Source organism: Macadamia integrifolia, chromosome 14 (genome assembly GCF_013358625.1).
Source record: "Macadamia integrifolia cultivar HAES 741 chromosome 14, SCU_Mint_v3, whole genome shotgun sequence".
In the NCBI taxonomy this organism is placed as follows: domain Eukaryota; kingdom Viridiplantae; phylum Streptophyta; class Magnoliopsida; order Proteales; family Proteaceae; genus Macadamia; species Macadamia integrifolia.
Genome location: NC_056570.1, coordinates 18,790,142 through 18,811,631, shown reverse-complemented (window position 1 = coordinate 18,811,631; position 21,490 = coordinate 18,790,142). Strand labels below are relative to the sequence as shown.

Sequence of the window (21,490 nt, the reverse complement as noted above, 5' to 3'; positions counted from 1 at the left end):
CAAGCTCAAGTCTACCAATGACGTGGTCCTTTTTGTTAAACATTTGGCATATCAAGTATGCTAGCAGATAGCACCAATAGGATTACACGATGGAGTATCATTCAGGAAGGATATGAAGGTCATTTCAGAAAAAAGAAAAAGAGAGAGACACACAATGGGTGCTAGCATACTTGATATCAACGGCATACCCTACATTTTCCCACATATATATATGAAATATGCTTAAGCTAGTAAGGAAAACCACTCGCCAATCACTTAAAGCTGACCTCTAAGCAATTCCCTTCAAGTGAGAAGGAGAAACTGGAAATGGAGAAAGCTCCCGATGCATCGGTTGTAGGTAAGTCATATATTTTATGGAATGCACAAGGCCATGTATTGGATATGTCGTCAGTGGTTAGTAAGTTTCCTGCCAATCCTAGAACAGATCACTGAACAGTAATGCATTTGCTCGGAGAGTTATTTCATGATAATCTAAGCTGCAAAAATATGTTGTGATCTATCCACTACATAACTTCAGTATGCAGCTAAAGAGATGTGGTTGAAAGATATTTCTTCAAGAGTAAGGCTTAAGCAATCTAGATATGTGATGAAGTAGAACAGTCGAAGTACTCTGGATTTAAGTAAGAATGCTACCTATCACACTGGAAACCAAAAACATCGATATTAGGTGCCATTGTATACGAGATGTGCTGGAGAATCAACTGATGAGATTTGAAAAAAATTCATGCATATGGAAATCCTGTCAGAAATGACCAAGTGCCAAAGGAGAAATATGAAGCATTATGACCATAGGCAGCAAAAGAGAAGTACGAACTATGTAGAATACCAAGGTATAAGTACCATGTGAGCACGAAGTACAAAAGAGCTATCATGAGTATGGAGGGGAGAGGATTGAAATGACCATCCCTCCAATAATAATCAGATATAGGCGCGCTTAGGATTGCATGGCCCTAAACTCTAATTAGAGAGAGGTCGGAGGGAAAGTCATCAGAGAGGATCCGGATCTGGAGGGGTAATTGTTGTGGTGTCCAGCCCATGGCATGGTCCCACAAGTTTTCTTATTAAGGGTGCTCGAAGAGTGTGGGTGTTGGGTTTGTCAGTGAGGAGAAAGAAAAGGCTTGGAGAATAGTGGGAATTTTTTTGGAAATAGTGGGATTTTTATAGTCTCACTCTCTCACCACTCCTTGAACCTGGGTTTTTCAAAGAACACGAAACCTGCCAAACTTGATATCTTGGTTACCAATGATAGCCGATGTTATGATCTGAGAAATCATAAAAGAATTAAAGATGGCACTCTGAATATTCCAGACCATAAGTATTTAGATCAAGGTATTAACATAAGCTCCAAATCCATCTAAATCAAACTGAAATGAAAGCCAACTGTTTCAACTACCATCGAGTTATTGGACTTGGAAAACAATGGACAGTAGTACTTCATCCAGAAAGCCAGCAACATCACCAACTATAACGCAGTAGTACTTACCTATATGCTTTAGTTCATTACTTATCATACGCTGTCCCATTGGACTTCTCCAAAACCAAACCCCCTTCCCAGCAATATCAAGCGCTTGATGCTCCTCTCAAAGGCAGGCAGGCAGGCAGGTAGCTCTAATAACCCTATACGGTATCTAACTTGATATCAGCCACCTACTATCGCTGCTGAAAGTGATGATGACAATGACTAATTACCATTGCTCCAACAGCAAGACCAGTTCCACAGCTTAGTAGAATAGCATGTAATTCCCCACTTCACCACACTTCCTGGCACGTAAGGCACCAAACCCGTCCAAGATGTTGATGAACATTATGAATTTCCAACCCATTGACAAGGCATTTACTTACTCTTAGGAATATCCAATCATTATTATCCCTTTCACAATCTGGGTTTCTCCGGTCTGGAAAGCATGGCACATGCTGCAAACAAAATAATTGAATTCTCAGTCCAACCACATCCACGAGGGGAATTCCTTTGTTCCCCACTCAAAGATAAAGTAGCTTTCTACTTGAAAATACTTGGATTAAATTTGGGAAGCAAAAAAAAAAAAATTAAGCCAAGGTCCATGAGTAAATTAGAGTTGAGTGCCTGACTCACCTGTATCAGAAGCAGGTGCCCGCTGCACTCCAAGACCATCCAAGTTCCAACAGAAATTAACATTGAAAGGGCTCCAGGAAAGGTGGAGGCCGAATTCAGGTGCACCAGGCTGCAGGGCAATCACCATAACAGATTCTTGGCAACCTCAAGAACAAAGAAAAATTTTAATCAGCAAAAAGCAGTACACAGCAGTCATACTTCATTTTTTAGATGAAGTTGGTGGATGCATCATTTGTGGTGGGGGTGGGGCTGCAAGGTGGGGATACAAGACGGGAGGGTGGAGACGGGCTCAATCCCAGGACTCAGCATATACAAGTTTGGGAAAAGGGGAAAAATGCCATGAATCTCAAGTAATGCAGGAACAACTGAACAAGCAATATCTTACCATCTATGCTCTGACAAAGACCTCACACAAAGAAACGACCAGCCCATAAAGACTGTCCCTGATATTGCTCCGGCAGCGGAGTAAATTGCTGATTCCCATGCTGAAGCTGCTGTCCCTGGTATAGTTTCATTTGCTCCTGAAGCTGGTACTCCTGCCAGCTTTTCTGATTTTCCACTTGCACCTGCACATTAGGAGCTTGCTTTCCAGGAAAAGGGAAGTTGATTGCCCCAGTCAAGGCACTGCTGCTCATGAGATGTGGGGTCAAATTTGTCATGTGATTCATAGAGTTCTGTGTAATGCTTTTGGCCGTAGATGACAACTGATATCCATCCAACCAGCTATAATCATCCATTGGTAAATTCTCATTCTTCAAATCTGAACCAGCCATGGGTTCATCAAAATGCTTGGGAGGAAAAGGACTAAAACCTGGTGGAGGCCCAAAGTGCCTAACTGGTCGACTCACTGGGCTCTTCCTTGAATTTGGTGGCAAGGCTGACGATGGCTTCACCATTAGACTATCAGCAGTTGCTCCTGAAGACATGATTGAATCGAATTTTGATGGTATCTCAGCCTCAGGGGCTTTTATTGCACCTGATAACATACTTCCATCAGTTGCATTCACAGGAGGAAGAGTAAATGAAGGCGCATGAGACTGTACAACACCAAAGGCACCCTGCATGTCAGGTTTGGGAAATGTCCCATTGCCAGCGAAGCTGAGATTCATAATCCCATTAGCAAGAGAATCTTGTTCTTCTGCAAGCCATTTTGAAGCACTAATATTAATTGGTTGCGGATGCTGAGGGACAATATTAGCAAAAGAAGCAGATGGTTGAGCACTGGCTTCCAAAGCACTCTGTAATGAAAGATTATTAAGAGGAGCCGAAATAGTACCCATATAACTATTCCATTCACCTCTCGAAGCATTTTCAGTAGGCTCAAGGATCTCATACAAGGGCCACTTTGGAGCAACCATGCTGGCAGGTTTCTCAGCAACCGTTGGCTTAAACACAATCACTTCATCCTCTTCGTCTCCTTCCACATATTGTGCTTTTGAGTGCACAATACCCAAATTCAATTTCTTATCCACAGTAGTATCTGGTGTCATTTCATTTGACATGGTTATATCTGAACTAGAGAGAATGAAATCTTCAGACATTTGAGGCTCAACACCAATAGCAAATTTCTTCAGCTTCTGGTCAAAATAAATTCCTTGATGATCAATCCGTACTACATTTGCAAGGGCCCTTCCTGCAGCTATAATTCTTTGTACACGAGCTTTTTTCTCTTTGTTCCCACCATCACTGCCAATGGAATGATTTCTCGAGAAATCCAATATTAGCTGTGCCGGAACAATAGGCAAGAACCCCCTTAACTCAAAATCTTCCCACAATGCAAGTCGGTTGCCAGTTTCCCCTTCCTCATACCTGCTCATGTTGAAAAAACAAGTCTCATCTTTGTCATCATCAACAAAGAATAATCTGTTTGACATTAGCTTGTTTAGGAAGGCTATGCACTCTTTCCAAAAGAGTGATCTAGCAGCGGCTTGCTTTTCCTCGGGGTCATTGCCAGCTGCAATATCTGGTCGACAAGCTAACCATTCAACAAAAACCAAAATACCAGGTAGAAGATAACTTGATGAAGGATCCTGCAACTGTATGCATCTCTTTAGGATGTGTCCCATAAACTCAAATGCAGCAGTGAATGCATTCTGAAGTAGAAATGAACGCTGTAATATCTCAGCATATGATTGCCCTTCAAGATCCCTATTTACATTATGTACTGTGAATATAAGAATCGCTACAAGCCTAACAATGACAAGACCATTTTCAACAGCATCTGAACCAAAATTTAGCTCCTCTTCTGGCCCAGAAGAAAGAAGTTCATGCAGATCACTGGTGACTGAAGAGAAGACTTCTCCAAAGGTCTCCAAGCTGAAGAAACACACAATGAAAAGGAAAATACAAGGAAGTGTTACTTAAGCATTTACAGACATAATTAGTTCGTAAGCCAAATCACTCTAAATGTAAGTAGAAGCAGAGTTTTCGTGTATGAGGTTAAAGACCTAGTCCGTGTGAAAAGAATGCCATTTAGACGGACAAATCGAATGGAGAATGCTTTAAAAGTCTCCTGTATGGTAGCTGTTATCTCCTTTTTGGAAGTGACTTCAGGTTTAGTATCTTTCAATAAAACCTTTCCTTCCCCTTTTCCTCTTCCTTTCCCAGTCATTCGCAATGGGACAACCTTGACAGAATTCTGTGTGTCCCCAGGTAGCTGTGAGTAGCTCTGACGGTTCTGCAACAGATATAATGTAAATTGAAGACTACCTCAAAGAATTTATGTGGCAACTAAACAAATGAAGCAACATCTTCAGCAATACTACACTACACATTTAAATATTAGAAACACCTGCAGAAAGCAGTAACACAGTTCAATCTTTCATTTCACTAATCAATTTATGCAGCAGTAAGGAAAAGGAGGGAAATCTAGCTCTCGCAGGGTCTGTTTTAACTTGGTTTTAGTAACAGGAATTAAGAATTACATGTTAGTATTTGATTTGAACCTTCTGACATGCTACATATAGGATGTCAGGCCAGAAGAACCCCCACCCACCACGATTTATAGGAGTAAAGATTTGATCATGTGAAGTGAGAAATTTGCAATATTGCTTGGTGTGATACTGTGATTCTCAGGTGGCTAACTAGTGAGATTCCACTAGCATCATAGGTGGATTTCTTACTTCTCTATCCCTCATAATTTTATGTCCATCCCTTAAAATGTTCACCAAATCAGTCTACTTCTCATTGAAGCTTGAGGCAAAACCCTGTTTCGGCTATTACTTTTGGTTAGTCACAATCAGTTATAACTCCATCGTATCTCATTTGAATTGCATCAAATTTGATCCCTTAGGCCCTCGTTTGATAACACCATCCCAGTCCCATTCCGCTAGTTCCAGGTAGAATTAATTTTTCCTGATTTCCTGATTTTGGGAGTAGGATTGGCGTTTGGTAACAGTGAAATGGTATCAATTATGGAACAGAATATCAGAATCAACATTTGGTACGCACCTGACCATAGCTGTAGTTAGTGAATATATAAGTGTCTTTCTGTCTGAGTCTGTTTGCTTTTTAGTGCATTTCTCAGTTCTATTTCATTCTGGATTCAAATCTACTTCACGGCAATTCCTAATCGGTGCCTAGGCGAAGCAGGTGGTCTAGGGGAGGAATTTTAAGGCATCACCAGCAAGGCATCTAGGCGACCAAGGCACCAGTCCAGACAAAGCCGCCTGCACACCTAGGCTACTCCTTGACAACTATGCACCTGACAGAATCAATTTTGTTTCTGCACAATATAACTACGAAAATGCCATTGTACAAATTTAAATTGAAACAAATTAGGGCTGTGGCAGTAAATTTAAGAGTACACATACATTTTAATAGACCTTGATTATAAACACCTATTTTATGAAAATATTCTGATCCAATGATTTGTACACAGATAAGGAAAATACGACAGATTCTAAATTAAAGGCTCTGAGTCGCAGCCTTTTCTGTGGACCATCCATTAAAAGTTCCTATTGAAAACCACTTCTATAAACTTGAGAGATCTGAACGTCCCAAGTTAGGGTTTTTGGAGATATCAGTTCTCCTTTCTCCATGAAATCTCTGCAATCACCTTCCCCATTACAGATCATCGTCATGAGCAGAAACGATGGAGAAACCAGAGGTCCCTCTCTCCTCAAGAGGGGGCATGCATATCGAAGGTTGCTGCTCAGATTTTCCAATTTGTAGGCTTCACCAGCTCTCAACACTCGGCCCTCAAAGAGATATTGCAACCAGGTACCTGGAAGCCCTAGCGAAATCCACTTCGACGAATGCCAACTCCTCCGGTAAAACCAACTGCTCCTTGATGGTGCAAGGTGGATCGGATTGGCAGTTAATGGTTACAATTGCAGGTCTGGAGTTGCACAGGAGGGGGTAGCGATGGTGATGGCGTTGCATATGCTCTCCCTTGAAATCAGGTTATAATTCTCTGCCCTGTTTGCAGTTAATGGTTGCAATCTCAGTGATCGGAGATCCTTGGCAGAAGTATTCCCATGAGTATCTGACTTAGGCTCAAGAGAATATGATCGCCAGTATCTACTCTGCTAAACTCTAACATCAAAATTAGAAGAGGCTACCAAATGGTCAACATGTTCAGCAGAAATCCATATGGTTCCATTACAACAGTTCATATACCTGTGGAGGAAAATGTGACACCCAAGATACGGCAAGTGTATCGAACACATCTGGTAGATAATTGAGGGGTCCCCACCAATAAGCAGCTTAGTACCAGTGGATTTGGAAGATCGGTGAGGGTGTGAAAAACTTTCTTAACATGGCAAAAAGCGTTTTAAAGCCTTGAACTCATGGGCCAAATATGACAATATTGTGCTACGGTTAATGGGGCTGAGGCGTTACATTGGAAGAGTCATAATGTAATAGCTATACATCACTAGGACGTTTAGAAATCGACATGGCAAATCCAGACCACCCATCTGATGAGGGACCTAAATGGGCACATCATTAATGTCCAGGTCCATAGCAGCACTGTACTTCACCACTTAATAGAATTTTCTCCTCATAATGCTCACTGTTGAATTTTGAAACTTCTCAGCTAAAATTTCTGTCATCATATAGGGATGTGCTATGAATTGAAACCCATCAATTAACAGATAAATAAAAATGGATACAATAATAGTTGTCACGGTGACCAAGCAAGCCTAGGCACCCTAGGCATGCTATTTATGACTATACGTAAAATCGCAGTGATAATTTTATATAATTATGCTTATATGCAACATAGAAGCTATATCAATATAATATGATATAATTAGGCTAGTAATAACCTATTATGAAAAAATCAACATATAATAAACAAAGCATAGGGCTATTATATAAGCATATTCATCAGAAAAACAAAACAATAAACATAAATTAGTGTAAACTCGTGACATTTCAATAACAAGTGTTGTCGCCTTGGCCCCAAGAAAGAGCCTAGACTCCTAGGCACTCCTTGACAACTATGGATACAATGTTTAGCAGCCTGCCATCTCAGCTTCCACTAGGAAACTTCCAAGGTTCTCCATAATCCTAAGCTCAACTAAGAAACTCATTCTCATGCACAATACCAATTATACTAATGAAGCCTAATTATAGATTAAAAATAAGAATATAGAAAAAATAAATCAACTAAAAAATCTATATACAGAGACAGAGAGATCATTATTCTCTACAGATAACAAACTGTTGATACGGTGAATGTACATATGACACTGCTTTATTTAAGCATAAAACTTACTTGAAAATAAAAAAAAATTGAGGACTATCAACATTTACACATCTATTTATCAGCACATATATATAATCAGCGCACAAAACTATAGCCATCTAAAGTTGAATAAGTTTCATACAATGAATCCAGCATGACTCTCAACTACATAATGGACTAGTGAATCTCAGGTAAAAGAAAAGGCCAATCAAAGGGCACACAGTAGAAACAAAACAAACATTTATTATCTCACCAGTTATCATGCACAAAGTAATACCTTCTCAAATGCAATAATCAAGTTGTCCCTTGCAGTAGTAAAAGGACTATCCACTGCCAGACTCCTAAAGTACCGGTAAATTGCCACCAGTTCTTCTCCAGAATAAGAAGCCAGTATTGCAAGCTGAGAACAGGCAAAGGATTTGCATCCCATGCAAAAGATTAGAATCATAACAGAACCAAGAATTGGAAATTGAAATGGATTTGCCAACAGAAAATTTGTTCAAAGCTAAATCAAGTATGACAAGGGAACCAAAGGAATGAACCTGATGATGGGGGTTGCCACTCGAAGGCCACAGTGAGGCAGCTTGCATATAGTAACTTGAAGCAGCTGCATAATCACGAGTTTTGGAATCACCCTCTCCATATAATCCTTTGTAGCGTGCAAGGTCACCCAAATATATCAGACAGCGATGACAGGACAGAAAGCCTTTTTTCATCTCAGCAGACTTCTTTGCATCCTTTGCCATAATGGTTTGATTCTCCGGATCATCAGAGAAATTACCCAGAGGCAAACCATATTTTGCTCTAATTTTCAATATTAGGTCATGATAAAATCCGGTTGCTTCTGAAAGAAAGGTTTTAAACTGAGAACGGATTTTAGCAATACGGTCAGGACGAGCGGGACCTTTCACACCTGGAGAAGTAGTCAACCCTGTAGAAGCTAAAGCAGCACTGAAATGGGCTCTCAGCTCCTCAATTCTCCTGTAATGCAACTGCCATAGTGCATACTCTATATCATGTTGTTCAGAAAAAGCATGATCCTCAAGAATTATTGCTTCATAGTTCTCACGCATATGTTGCCATGCATTGGGATCTGAAGGAATTCTTGCCTGCACCGACTTCCGGTGCTTATTCTCCAACTCAATATTCTGTGCAAAGAACAATTTCAATGAAAAGAACATGTTATTAAGACCTTTCACTTCTTATATTCAACATGACTCCCGGTCTACATATAGAAAGAACTGAAACATGTATCAGGTAGGCTAAAGAGCCAAAACATAATAATAAGAACAAAATTATATACACAAATAAGCAGTAACTCAAGGTTCTAAAGCTAAATTACAGCAATGAAATCCAAGAATACTGAGGCCCGCTGCATCACCATCAATGTTGACCATGCTACATTGTGCTTCATCTGAAATTTTTCTTTCTAAATGATTAGCAAATAATTGACGTAAGGTAACTCCAACAAAACAACATGCTGATGATGATGACAGGGCAAAGACTTCCTGCAAGGGAACATGGTCAGGCCTTTTTGACCCACATGGAGGTCATCTTTGGTCAAACTGACCATCATATGGGAGATCCCACCCCCAATTAGCCACATGTCAAGTTCTGGCTCACCATGTCACAGCCTCTATCCTTGTATTTTCAATGGTCAAGATGAAGTTAACCTGAAGCTGCCAAAGGTGAAACTCAACAAGCTGTCAACAGAACTGGCACGTGGCAAATGTTAGATCAAACACCAAGAAATACAAAAATAAATAGACAAAAGATCCGCACGACATAGAGATTTAACGAGGTTCACACACCAGTGTGGTGTGCTACGTCCTCGGGCGAAGAAGAAGATGTTTCACCATGTAGAAGAGAGATTACACCCAAGCAGAGGCAAGAAAACTCGCCCAGAAACCCTAGCTCGATAAACCCCCAAAATACAATGACTTTTTCAACATGACAATAGTACATTATATAGACTCCAAGTCGCGAGTCGACCCATTGGGTCGCGATCAATCCGATCAAACCATATACGAGATCAGTGATGGGCTCCAGGCTTGGGCCTATTGGCCCAACCCCTCTGCTCCCATCACAGATATCAGAAAACTTCTCATTCAGGTCACCACCAAAATATGTCAAAGCGGGTCAATCTTCAAAACGGGTCAAGAATTCGAGACAAACTTAACAGCAGATATTTGTTTGGAGGCCCTTCAACAAGGAGCCATGCCAACAGCTCCTTCCCATAACAATAATAATTATTCCCATGTCAGGCTAATTCTATATATAACACAAAACATCCTAGTGAGTCACAAAAGAAACCAAAATTTGAAGAACAGACTAAATAATTTCCAATGATGCAAAATAAGATTTACCACTCATGACTCCTTCCAGGGTTACAACAAATACAACATTAATATTAATCCAGACTAATAAAGATGCCAACCATCCAGAAAGACATTATGAAGTGTCAAGCCTCAAATTCATTACCAAAAAAAATCTCAACAAATTAACTTTCAACAGTACAACAGTCAGGCAAACCATTTTGCTAGGAATAAGAAATATCACTCCCCGGATAACAGGGAGGAATCAAAAAGGACCAGAAAGTATACAATTTCCAACATCTCCCAATGCCAACCAACTACCCCACCCCAGGAGGGAAAGACCCCTCCAATGCAAACCATCAAGTTGAACAAAAAATTCCCCGAAATCATATAGGGTTGTAATTATAGGCCCAGGTTTTATTTCAAGAAGATAATCCACAACTTCCTTTGAGTTTCAACCAAAAACTCGGTATCATGAGTAGCCTCCAAGAGAGGTAGTTGTACCCAAAGCCACAGGAAGAAAGAGGATGCAACTAACACAATCAACCTGATTCTGTTGATCTACAATTACCCCTAGAACCAGTACAGCAGTAAATAATGTGAAATAATCCAAGAAAACAAGGAAGAATAAAGAGGACGAAATTTATATCAGATATAACACAGAATTAATGAAGAAAATCAGACCTGCAGAATGAACAATACTAGAAAGAGACATATTAGATAGAACAGCATGATGATCTCCAACGAGAGCAACCACAACAACCTTTTTATTAAAACACCAATCTCTATCATTGCAACCTAGTGATCAAAGGTTTGAATTGCGAAACAGCCTCTCCGCGAAGCAGGGGTGATTCTGCCTACATTATGACCCTCCCCAGATCCTACAGTGGCAGGAGCCTCATGCACTAGGTACGTCCCCCCCCCCTTTTTTTTTTTAATTCCTCATTGATTCTCATGTTTGTTGCTTACACTGCAATTTCGAGTCAATCGGTTTTGAAAGAGTTTCCTCCATTTTTTCCTTGCGGTTTACCACTACTAGTAAGTAGGAGCTTCCTCCATTCTTGCCTTGGGGTTTACCGCTACTAGTAAGTATCGTGGGTTGCAGATGATGATTCAACTTCAAAATAAAATATGAAACCCATATGTAGATCAAAGAGGTTCCAGCACAAATATTCAAGCCAAATAGGTTATATGGGTCATGGGCTGGGATTTTTATGTTTTCTATTGTAATGAGACTAATCTGAAGACCCATAAATGAGAGATAAATGGCTCGTACAAATTTAACTAGTTAGTTGTATCTAGTCTTCTAAAGTTGTAAAATCTTGGGGATGTCAATAGGTATTTCATTAATAGTTATGAAAGACCTTGAAAATGTAAAATTAATTAAATTTCTTCAAAAGAGTCCCAATGAAAGTCCTTAGAAATGTACAAACCATTAAGTATAGATGGAAGACCCAATGACAATGAGGGTCTAGAACTCTCCAAACGAGACTATAAAAGGACTGCATGTAAGCTTTTTGGAAAAAAAGAGTTAAGAATTTGAATGAAATTTGGTTTTTACCATTCTTCTATGAGAGACAGACTACAGTGAGATGATGTTCCTGGTGAGATGATAGAGTGGTTAGAGAGAATCTAGCATAGGCTTGGGTGAGACTCTTCAAGTCATATTGATGTAGGGAGGGTTCCTGGACAACTAGGTTTCCTACAAGGGGGTCAATCCACTAGAGTAAGGAATACTCAATAGGTCTTGAATTGGGTTGGGTTCAAAGTTGCTCAGCAAAGTACAGATTTAACATGCAAGATAATAGACTAATTAACAAGGCAGCATCCGTCAATAATAATCTAAGCATGAAAAACACTTAAACTACCTAAGCGTCAAATGGGGGTATGGGGAAGGGAACATGGCAGCAAATATGTATTACGTTTAGCACAAATCAATCAAGACACTAGGCATAGTAAGCAACCCACGCAGTTCTCTAAAATCAGTCAACTAATAAGGTAAAACAGCAAGGATTTTTTTTTAGGATAACAGAAAATAGATGGCTTGAAAAACAGAGATTAATTTCAGGTTTCAGTGAGGAGATAATGGGGATAATAGGCAGTTAATGGATGTTGAACAGGGGGGTTTTACTTACCTTCTTGCTATCCTAATTTGCGGAGAACTGGAGAAGCCGAAGTCCTCCAAAACAGAGGTGCAGTCCACCTTATTTGACAAGGTTCAGCTTGATGATGTAGTGCTCAGCAACAGCCCAACTTGTTGAAGAGGAACTCAGCAGCAACCCAAGTGGGATCTATTCGATGGAGGTGATCTCCAGTTACTATGAACAATGGCTACAATAGTGCAACAGCAACAGAGAGGACAGAAACAGCAAAAGAGAGAGATGAAAGTCGAGAAAGAGAGAGACGTGAAAGGGAGAGAGACGAGATAGAGAGAGAATTGCGAGAGAGGGAGAGACGCTGCTTTTGGCTTTCTTTCATTCAATAATTTTGGAACAGTGGCCAATGGCCTTACATAAATAAGAGACTAATTACTAAAAAGAAAAGAATATTCTAGGAATGCCATTTCATAAACAAAGAAACTTTCTAAAAAGAAATCAATAGGATATTTACTTAGTTTCCTAATTGACTTAAAGACTCAAATAAACAAAATCCTAAGAAATAAAACTACTAACATATCAAATTTGGGTGGGGGCCACACAATCTTGGCAAAATCCTAGGAAATAAAACTACTAACATATCAGATTTGGTGGGGGCTACACAATCTTGGTAAAGAAAGGAAGGAGAGGACTCGATCCAGCGCTGGGAAGGCTGGATCGAGCCTTCCTTTTCTTTCTTTTTTTTTTTTCTTCCTCCTTCTAATCCTCCAACCACAAAGAAGGTTGTGTCTTCTTCTTCCTTTGGCTGTATGTCTTGATGTCCCCATCACATATCTTCTTACTTCTTTCTTTGTGATTAAAATTTCTCAATTCTGGTAGTGTTCTCACCTCCCTAAGATCTGTCTATTGGGGATTTTGATTTGGTTGCAACGACATAACCAAATCCCATTAAACCCTATCTTATTCAATTTGCAAACAGGCCCTCCTTCATTAAATCGATTCTTAATCTTCATCTTTTTATTTTGAGAATTACACCCATTAAAATAATTGCTTCCAATTAGGCTCCTACTCTATTATATTTACTCATTAGGCATCACAATTGTTAATCATATTTACAAAATTGCCACTATCTTTAATTGTTAAACCATTTAGCACTCATATGGGCCCATAGTGACCCATAATCAAGGTTATTGAACCCGGGATAACATCACCTCGCTTTATTTCTCAAACAATATAAACACCACACACTCGGCAACAACAATCCCTTTCCCCCCAATTCATAATATATTCACTTGATTTAAAATTTTTGATTGTGAAAGATTTTTGCTACATAAATACCACCAGTCTCAAATACAAACAACCACATACATAGACGTACATTAATAATTAGTGAACTGGAAATCCAACAGACTATTATTGCCCAGAAAGTAACGATGCAAACATAGGGTCTTCCATCTTTTCAAGCCAAGATGAAAGGAATGGGGAGGGAATGTACTAGAATTAGCTGCCAGATCACAGACTATCCTTTTTTTTTTGTCAATGTGTTGAGCAGCATACTGTATATTGTCATTGGTGCCAATACAAGAGCAAATGCTTGTGGTTCAGTTCATGGGGTTCAGTTATTGGGCCAAGTTTATGTTTAGTTGATAATGGTTCGATGGTTTAACCAAGGGACAATTCAATTATATGGTTCAGCCTAGTTGAGTCACTTTGGTTCAATTATATGATGTCAGCAGCCCATTACCATTTCATCAACTTATACATGAAGAACCATAGACTGCTGCCCAAGTGATAAACGCATGCATTACAAAAAGTGAAGCAAAGCTGATTGGTAAATGATATAATGGAGCAGCAGTACAATGGGAATTCTACATGTGATATTGAATAGAAGTAGTTCTTTACAACAAAGGATATTTTAGCATGGTTCAAGATCTCGGCGAGATCCTTCTAATATCTCGTTTTTTCAAAAAGGTGACGAGATGCATGCCGAGATATAAATTGTACAAAAACTCGACCGAGATCTCGAGATCTCGCCAAATCTCGCCTCTCTCTCTCTCTCTACTTTTTTGAAGAAAAAACACTAAGGAGCAAAGATTTTAATGTTTTTGCCTGAGGATCTCCATTCTTACACTCATTGAAACTTAAAGAGTAGAGAATATTACCTCCTCATCCACATTTAGAGTTGCTTTCTTATATATGATGTCTTTTAAATTCTTATGATTATGTTGTGTCATGTGTTGACTATCAAATGTTGATTGTGGAATAGAGCACACTAGCCTAAGGTCCGAAGAGTCGGAGACTACTTACATAAGGTATGAAGTCAAAGTACAATTTTAGGTTTGAGTTTTAAAAAATTGATGTTTCCATTGTGTTTAAAAGGCCTAAAATAGGGTAAATACCAACTTTCAGGGGGCTACAAAGACCATAGCCGCCGAGACCAACCACCGAGTCGACCGGGAAAAAATACAAGATCTCGGCGAGATCTAGCGAGATCCCTCTTTTTTGAAATAGTAAGATGGGGAGCAAGAGCAAGATTTTAAACCTTGTATTTAAGTCCAAGTATCGGCAACTTATTTGTTCACCTACTAATCGATAGAAGGGTTTGAAAATAAAATGAGATCTTTATATCATTCGTGGGTAGCTATTTCAGCAAGCAAGAAGTTAGATCTCAAGGACTTTGAGCTAGCAGCTAGAGTACATGAAAGAGTAAAGTCCTAAACTAATTACTACGGTTGAAATTGATAAGAAGAAAGGCAGCCAGACAGTTTTGAGTGGGTATCTCTCCCTCACTCTCAGTTGAACCTGGACACCAAGTTGCCGATTTAGGAGTATAGGAGCAGTTCCAAACCATCTGAAAACTCCCTGTGCATGTACAGCTGAGCTGCAAATAAAAAATAGAGAGATAAAGAAGTTTCGGAAAAAAGAATATAGCAGTCCAAGAAGAGAAGAATTTCAGTAGAGATGGGACTTCTCTCTTGTGCGTGAACTCCTCTTAAGAACCTAGTTGGTGATAGAGAATGAGAGAAAGATCAAGAGAGTCGGCTTTGCTGGAATACATCACATGCGATATAAAAGGCCTCCTAGGAGCAGACCCGTTTGACGCTCACCACCAGTTGCAGAACCGAGTTGCAATTGAGAAAAATAAAAAAGGCTGAGAGAGATAGAGCAGCACAATTGAGAGATACTGAGAATATCCAAAAGATTAGGAGGATGCTGCTACTGTGATATAAGAGGTTCTCTATATACCAGAATCAGTTGAGATTATAAAACAGCATGGTTGAAAGAAAAATAGCAATGAATTGAGTCGAAAACTGTTGCTGCCGTACTTCTCTTTCATATTGCTATTTCTGAACACAAGATCAGAATCTTATTGGCACTACCTAATGAAGATCTGAAGCAGGTAGAAGGATGTGCTATGTGTGTTGCTGTTTACGATTGTTTATGCCGTATTATCTCCAGATGTTGTGAGTATATACAGATTTTAATTTGAGTTCATATTAAAGGAGTTACAGCAGGTTCAGGTAAAAAAGTGTGATTCATTATTTTATGCACTTGAGTCAATTTCAGCAAGGTTTATCGGATTTATATATTCTGATTATCGACTACTGTTCTGCGGATATTAGAGTAGTTATCTACATGTCTGAATTTATTGATCTCTTATTGCACTGAAAGGAGGGCAGCAAGGTTGGGTTTCACAGTATTAGTTTATTGTTCATGTGAAGCTGTTCTCTGTAAAGCAATATTACAGGAAGTTGTCTGCTCGTTTTTAGATTGACATCAGTTTACTGGAGCTTGAAGGACCAAGGATTGAGTTGTGGTTGTTATACCTTGTCTGAGAAGGTGTTCACTGACTTAAGACAAAAGAAGTCAGAAAGGGTACCCTATTTTTTGTTAAATATTTTGGTTGTCATTGAATGTAAGTTTGCTCTGGGGGTTAAGAGTAGACTTGACGTTTTTAGGGTGTGTTTGATTGTGTAAATCCCCGGATTTACTTTCCATAGAATCGCAATCTGTGATTTTGTTTGGTTTGCCTAGAATTAAATTCATTAGGGAACCAAGTAATTCCAAAGAATCACCTTTTTTCTGAAAGAAAGTCATACAAACCTGAGCTTATCTCTATACATATTCTCAGATATGAAAGACTATTTTAGGCCATCATATAAAAAGATTAGTTCTGTAATGAATGACAAAAGTCGAGATAGCTCTGTTCGTTTATCCACAGCTCTACCTTCAACCTTTGGCCTACCAAGGAAGCCAATCTCCATCTCCCGGTTTCTCAAGCTCTTCAGCATCTCCTCCAACCGACCTCCTTCAAGGTAGAGTGATGAATCTCTCTCTCACTTGCAGACATCTTACAGAAGTGATATGCTCTTTGCATTTTCAAAATTTAGGTATTTTTCTGATATGAAAGGGCATATTTCTGATAAGAATTACTATGGGGGTTTTCCCCCCCTATTTTAAGAGCTAGGGTTTGGTAGGAGGGAGGATCACAATTCTCTAGTCTCTTCCCCTTCCTATGAGACGTTGAAGCTTTGCCATTGAAGTGTCCAACCAAATCCACAAGACAAGGAAGCTACCACCTAAAGAAGACCTAGAAGCAAAGAGATCAGTTTTGAAGAGCTAACCAAGCAGTTGTCCAAGAAGAATCACTTCACAGAATCAAGATAACCAAACAGTTTTCCAGGAAGAATCATGTCACAGCCTCAAGGTAACCAAACAATTTTTCTGGTACGAAGATTGTTCAATAGAATGTCTCTCAATCGAAAAATGCCCAAATTCGATAATGCGCCAATAGATTTGCGCAACCAAACAAGCCCTTAGGAGTTCTTTGTAAACCTAATTTTCGGTGTAAGCGTTCTAGTGTGGGTGTGTGACAAGCGTAGTTGGGATTATAGCTCCAAACAGAGTCGGTATTGTGTTGAATCTAGTAATGGGGTCGATGTTCCCGTGTAGTAGGTGCTACCAAGGTTATTAAGGCGGTGAGGTGATTGAGGCGTTTGAGGGTCTTTCGGAGCGTTTTGGCGATAAGGCATCACCTTATTGAATGAAGCATTCCTGTGTTATTTTTTTTATAAAACCATTCTATCTGACTCAAATCCTAGTTGAATCTTACTACTCATATCCTGAATAAATATTAAAGGTTCATACTTCATACCAATGCAAGATATTCATCAAGAAAACAAATAAAGTGAATAAACTAAGTTCATCTTCATCAATCATCAATCAACAATCATCATCATAACATATTAACATATAATATAAATACATAATTATGAAACGAAATTATAAATATAAAGAAAATAAGATTTAAAATATACAAGTATTTTGAGAGAAGAAAGGAGAAGATAGAACTCCAATCACTGGTTGAATTGAGAGAAACATGCAAGAACAGAAATATAAAGTAAGGGACAGAAACAGAAGGTAATGGCAGAATTCAGAATTCATATAACTTCATAAAAATTGGCTTTAGTAGTTAGTTCCTTAAGACCTCCATGTCCATTTGTTAAAAAAAAAACGATAGAGCACTGAGCTCTCACCGTAGGATGAAGAAGAAAGAGCTCGCCATAGGATGAAGAAGAAAGAAGGAAAAAAAAAAGTCAAAGCATTGAGCTCTCACCGTATGATGAAGAAGAATGAAGACAAAAGAAGGGAGAAAAATGAAGAAGAAAGAAGAAGAAAAAAAAAAAAAACCAGCACTCACCAGTCACCATAGCATGAAGAATGAAGACGAAAGAAGAGAAAAAAAAAAAATACAACATACCTGGAGAGGGGGGTACGAAGCTTCGCCGGAGGCAGCCGGAGAAGGATCCTTGCCGCCATAGTAAGAATCGAAGGAGGAAGGCTCATCGTTGGCTAGTAAACTATTGAGAAACCCTTGCATTTGTGAATGTGAAATTGTGAATCGTGTTTTTCTTTTAGTTGAGTTTTAGATTTTAGTTTTAATAGACTTGATCCCATGCATCTCAAATGTATTCTTCTTCATACACTTGCCAATCATGAAATAATATTTGGAATCTATGTAAATCAGTTTTAAAAATCAAGTTATTTTTAAAATGTACACAAGGCATCATAAGGCGTACATAAGGCGAACATAAGGCGCATAAAGTGACGCCTTATTGGTTAAGGCGGTCCCCTTATGAACTACAACTAAAGCGGCCTACAGCCTTACCCTCTTGGAACCGCCTTGGCGTCTAGGTGTCGCCGTCACCTTACCAGCGCCTTGGTGCCGCCTTAATAACTATGGGTGCTACAAGAATCTAGGGGTGGGTGCTCCTATGTCGTAGGTGCTATACGAATTGGGGGTTAGTGCTCATGTGTAATGGGTGCAATACGACTTGGAAGTTGTGCTCTTGACCATGGGTGCAGTCGAAGGAATTGTCTTGTGCATTATACTAAGGCCGGATCTAGGTTGTAGATCAAGACATCATTTGCACCGTGGATGTAGGCACATTGCTAAACCATGTATTACCTTGTGGTATTGTTTGTTATTTTTCAAATAGTGACCAACTAGTGTGTACGAGAGTGCACATGAGACCCCCCCCCTTTTACGGATGCATTGTGTATAAAATCAGGCTTCAAACAGCACAAAAACCACATGCTTGACCAACTGGAAGGGAACAAATTTCATTTTCATGCAATATGTACAAAATTCAAAATTTAAAAGATGAGACATATACCACAAATGCAATAATATACCTTCTTGTAAAGACGTTGGACAAGCTCCCGTGATGAAGGAGCAGCCAAGCTATCCATCTGAACAGTCATCATCCATCAAATATATGCACGATGCAGTTTTTACCTGCAAAAAAAAAACATTTAACACCCAGCAAATATCATTAAATCCTGCACAAAACATGCATTCATCACAAAATCTCAAATGAAACAAAGGGTAAGGAAGCAAAAATTTATGTGCACACAAATGGAAAACATGCAAGATTTTTGAAATAATAATTATTGCCCTATACTTATTGGGGGGACAACTGATGATGACTACATGTGAGATTTTTTAGGCATTTACACCTAGAAGACAACTGCTGATGACATGGAATGTATTGAAGTAGCAGATCATGGCAGTTGGCCAATGTGCTAAGGAAGATCCACCACTTACATAAGAAGATATAGCTTGACAATCTCATTCTAAAGCATTTTCTGCCATAAAAGCAAGTACTCAGACTTACTTCTTTAATGAATATTGTCATCGATCTTGTGGAACCAATCATTAGTACCTTCCTATTATTGCTAAAGTAGCAAGAAAGAGATATTGTTAACTTATGAGGGAGCTAAACTCAACTTCCAATGAACTAAATACCTTAAAGAAAATTTTTCTCTTCCCTGACAACCCCGAAAGGATAGAAAAAATTTTCTACGGCTTCATCATATCTGTCACAATTTCAAGCAGTCGATATTCAGATAATGGCTCCCACTCCCACAGCTACATTCCCAATTGAAAAGGTATTCCTCCGAAGGGGTTAAATTTGCTTTAATTATAGTAAGATTTGTATACACACATACATACATACATATATATATATACATACATATATATATATATGATACATGGCATATTCCTTTGACATATCAGACAAGAGTTTTTGAGTAGTTTCTCTTTTCCCCCACTTGCATATTTGGAATACAAAATTGATTCCAAAGCAACCTATCTTCCTTTTACAGTTCAACATTTTTCCATATTAGATGATACACCATATACATCTTTTACTCTACTAATACCCATTATCCATGAAAGATCCAGATCAGAAGCAGAATAAAGAAAGAACGATAGAAATTAATGCTATATAACTTCTTAAAGCCTTGTCCAACCTTAATTAGTCTGCTACTGAAATCCTATTTTGCCATTACAACTCTATTAACAATAAGAGTTTCGACTAGATTATTTTATCAAACCTATGGCATCAAAATTGTACAACGATTTCCTAACATACACAACCAGACAGGCTTCACCAGACAACATAATTTGAATATGATTCAGCCAAATATGATAATCTGGATAAGGTTCAAATAATGATAATGGGAATAATGGAGATCTTTTTTTAGCTGTGGAATGGTTTCGATCAAGGAAACGAATAACTATCAGCTAGGCCATGGTCAAACAACAAAATTCATCTCAGCCCAGCAGAAATGGATCCAAATCGGAAAAATACTGACCAAAAACCAGTACTTAACAACAAATTTGTACAAATAGAAAACTTTCAGAAGAATTCAAAAGGCAAGGTAACAAATTTACGGCTCGATGAAATTAAACAAAATTAAATTTGATATTTCAACGTTTTCTTTTCTTTCTTTTTTCCCCCTTCATTTCCTAGCGATGTTGATTTCCCCAAAGTTCCTAAACACTGTCAGGTGGGAGTGGGAAAAAGAAAATCAATAATCCTACAAATTTCCTTCAAAAACGAAAATCCTAAAACGTAGCAAACACTAGATCGGATCCATTGCAACAGTTATTTATCTAAGCCTTAGACGAGATAAAAGAGAGATCGAGGAAGAAACTCACCTTTTGAGTCAGATCTACGGAGATCTGCAACTCCGGTGCAAAGGTCGATCGATTCCTCTGCCGGTCGAAAAGCTTTTTCTTTCTTTATTTTCCTGGTTCCTCAGAGACCAAAAATCCCCGAGGGAGAGATTGAATTTGGGGAACGAATCTAGGGCTTCAAGGTGTTTTGTCCATTGATCCACAAGCTTTTCTCGCTTTAGGTCCAGGCGGCGACGAGGCGACCATGACTGGCTGACTTATCTATATTTAATCTTTTTCCCTTTTTTTTTCCCCTTCTCTCTCTCTCTCTTGATTTATGGGACGAGAAGAGTCGGACTTCTCAACAGGAGATGACTATGCAAGGGTATCTTCGTAATTTGAGAGTTCGATGAAGTTTGAACTTTGACCCTTGTGGAGTCCGCTAACACAATGTCCAGCTTGTTGGGCCAATGTAACACGTAAGATGATCGTCAGCATAGTTACAAAAATCGGATTGAATCGGGTCGGATTGGATCGGATTGGTATATTTCGAGATTTTTTTTTTTTGTTAACCGAGGTATCGGGCAGCAACTTATTGTCACGATTTCCACTTAAATTGTAGATTTATTGATGGAGAATCAAACTTGGGATCAAACATCTATTCACATAATCCCCAATTCGTCTTATTCATCTAGGCAACGTATGGATGGATGATCGATCTTGACCGTCTAATGTGGATCCATTGATATGATAAGGTAATGGTTTGAAATACAAATTTTATTTTGAAAAACTGGGTAAATTCATCCGATATCAGTTTGTATCAGTATT

At 38.9% G+C, this 21,490-nt stretch overlaps 1 protein-coding gene across 3 annotated transcripts; it reads right to left on the bottom strand.

Annotated features, from left to right (window-relative positions):
* Positions 1-1,258: 1,258 nt before the first annotated feature.
* On the bottom strand, positions 1,259-20,979 carry LOC122060553 (protein SMG7). 3 transcript variants are annotated; one of them, XM_042623684.1, is made up of 9 exons: positions 20,705-20,979; positions 18,892-18,994; positions 9,127-9,499; positions 8,327-8,932; positions 8,062-8,184; positions 4,540-4,769; positions 2,478-4,408; positions 2,093-2,236; positions 1,259-1,914 (listed from the first exon to the last, which is right to left on the bottom strand). In XM_042623684.1, the coding sequence occupies exons 3-7, from the start codon at positions 9,196-9,198 to the stop codon at positions 2,500-2,502; spliced, it is 2,940 nt and encodes a 979-aa protein (XP_042479618.1). In that variant the 5' UTR covers positions 9,199-9,499; positions 18,892-18,994; positions 20,705-20,979; the 3' UTR covers positions 1,259-1,914; positions 2,093-2,236; positions 2,478-2,499. The 3 variants fall into 3 exon arrangements, with proteins under 3 accessions (XP_042479618.1, XP_042479619.1, XP_042479617.1); XM_042623685.1 differs by lacking the exon at positions 9,127-9,499 and having other exon boundaries at positions 2,093-2,227; XM_042623683.1 differs by lacking the exon at positions 9,127-9,499 and having other exon boundaries at positions 20,705-20,978.
* Positions 20,980-21,490: the final 511 nt, after the last annotated feature.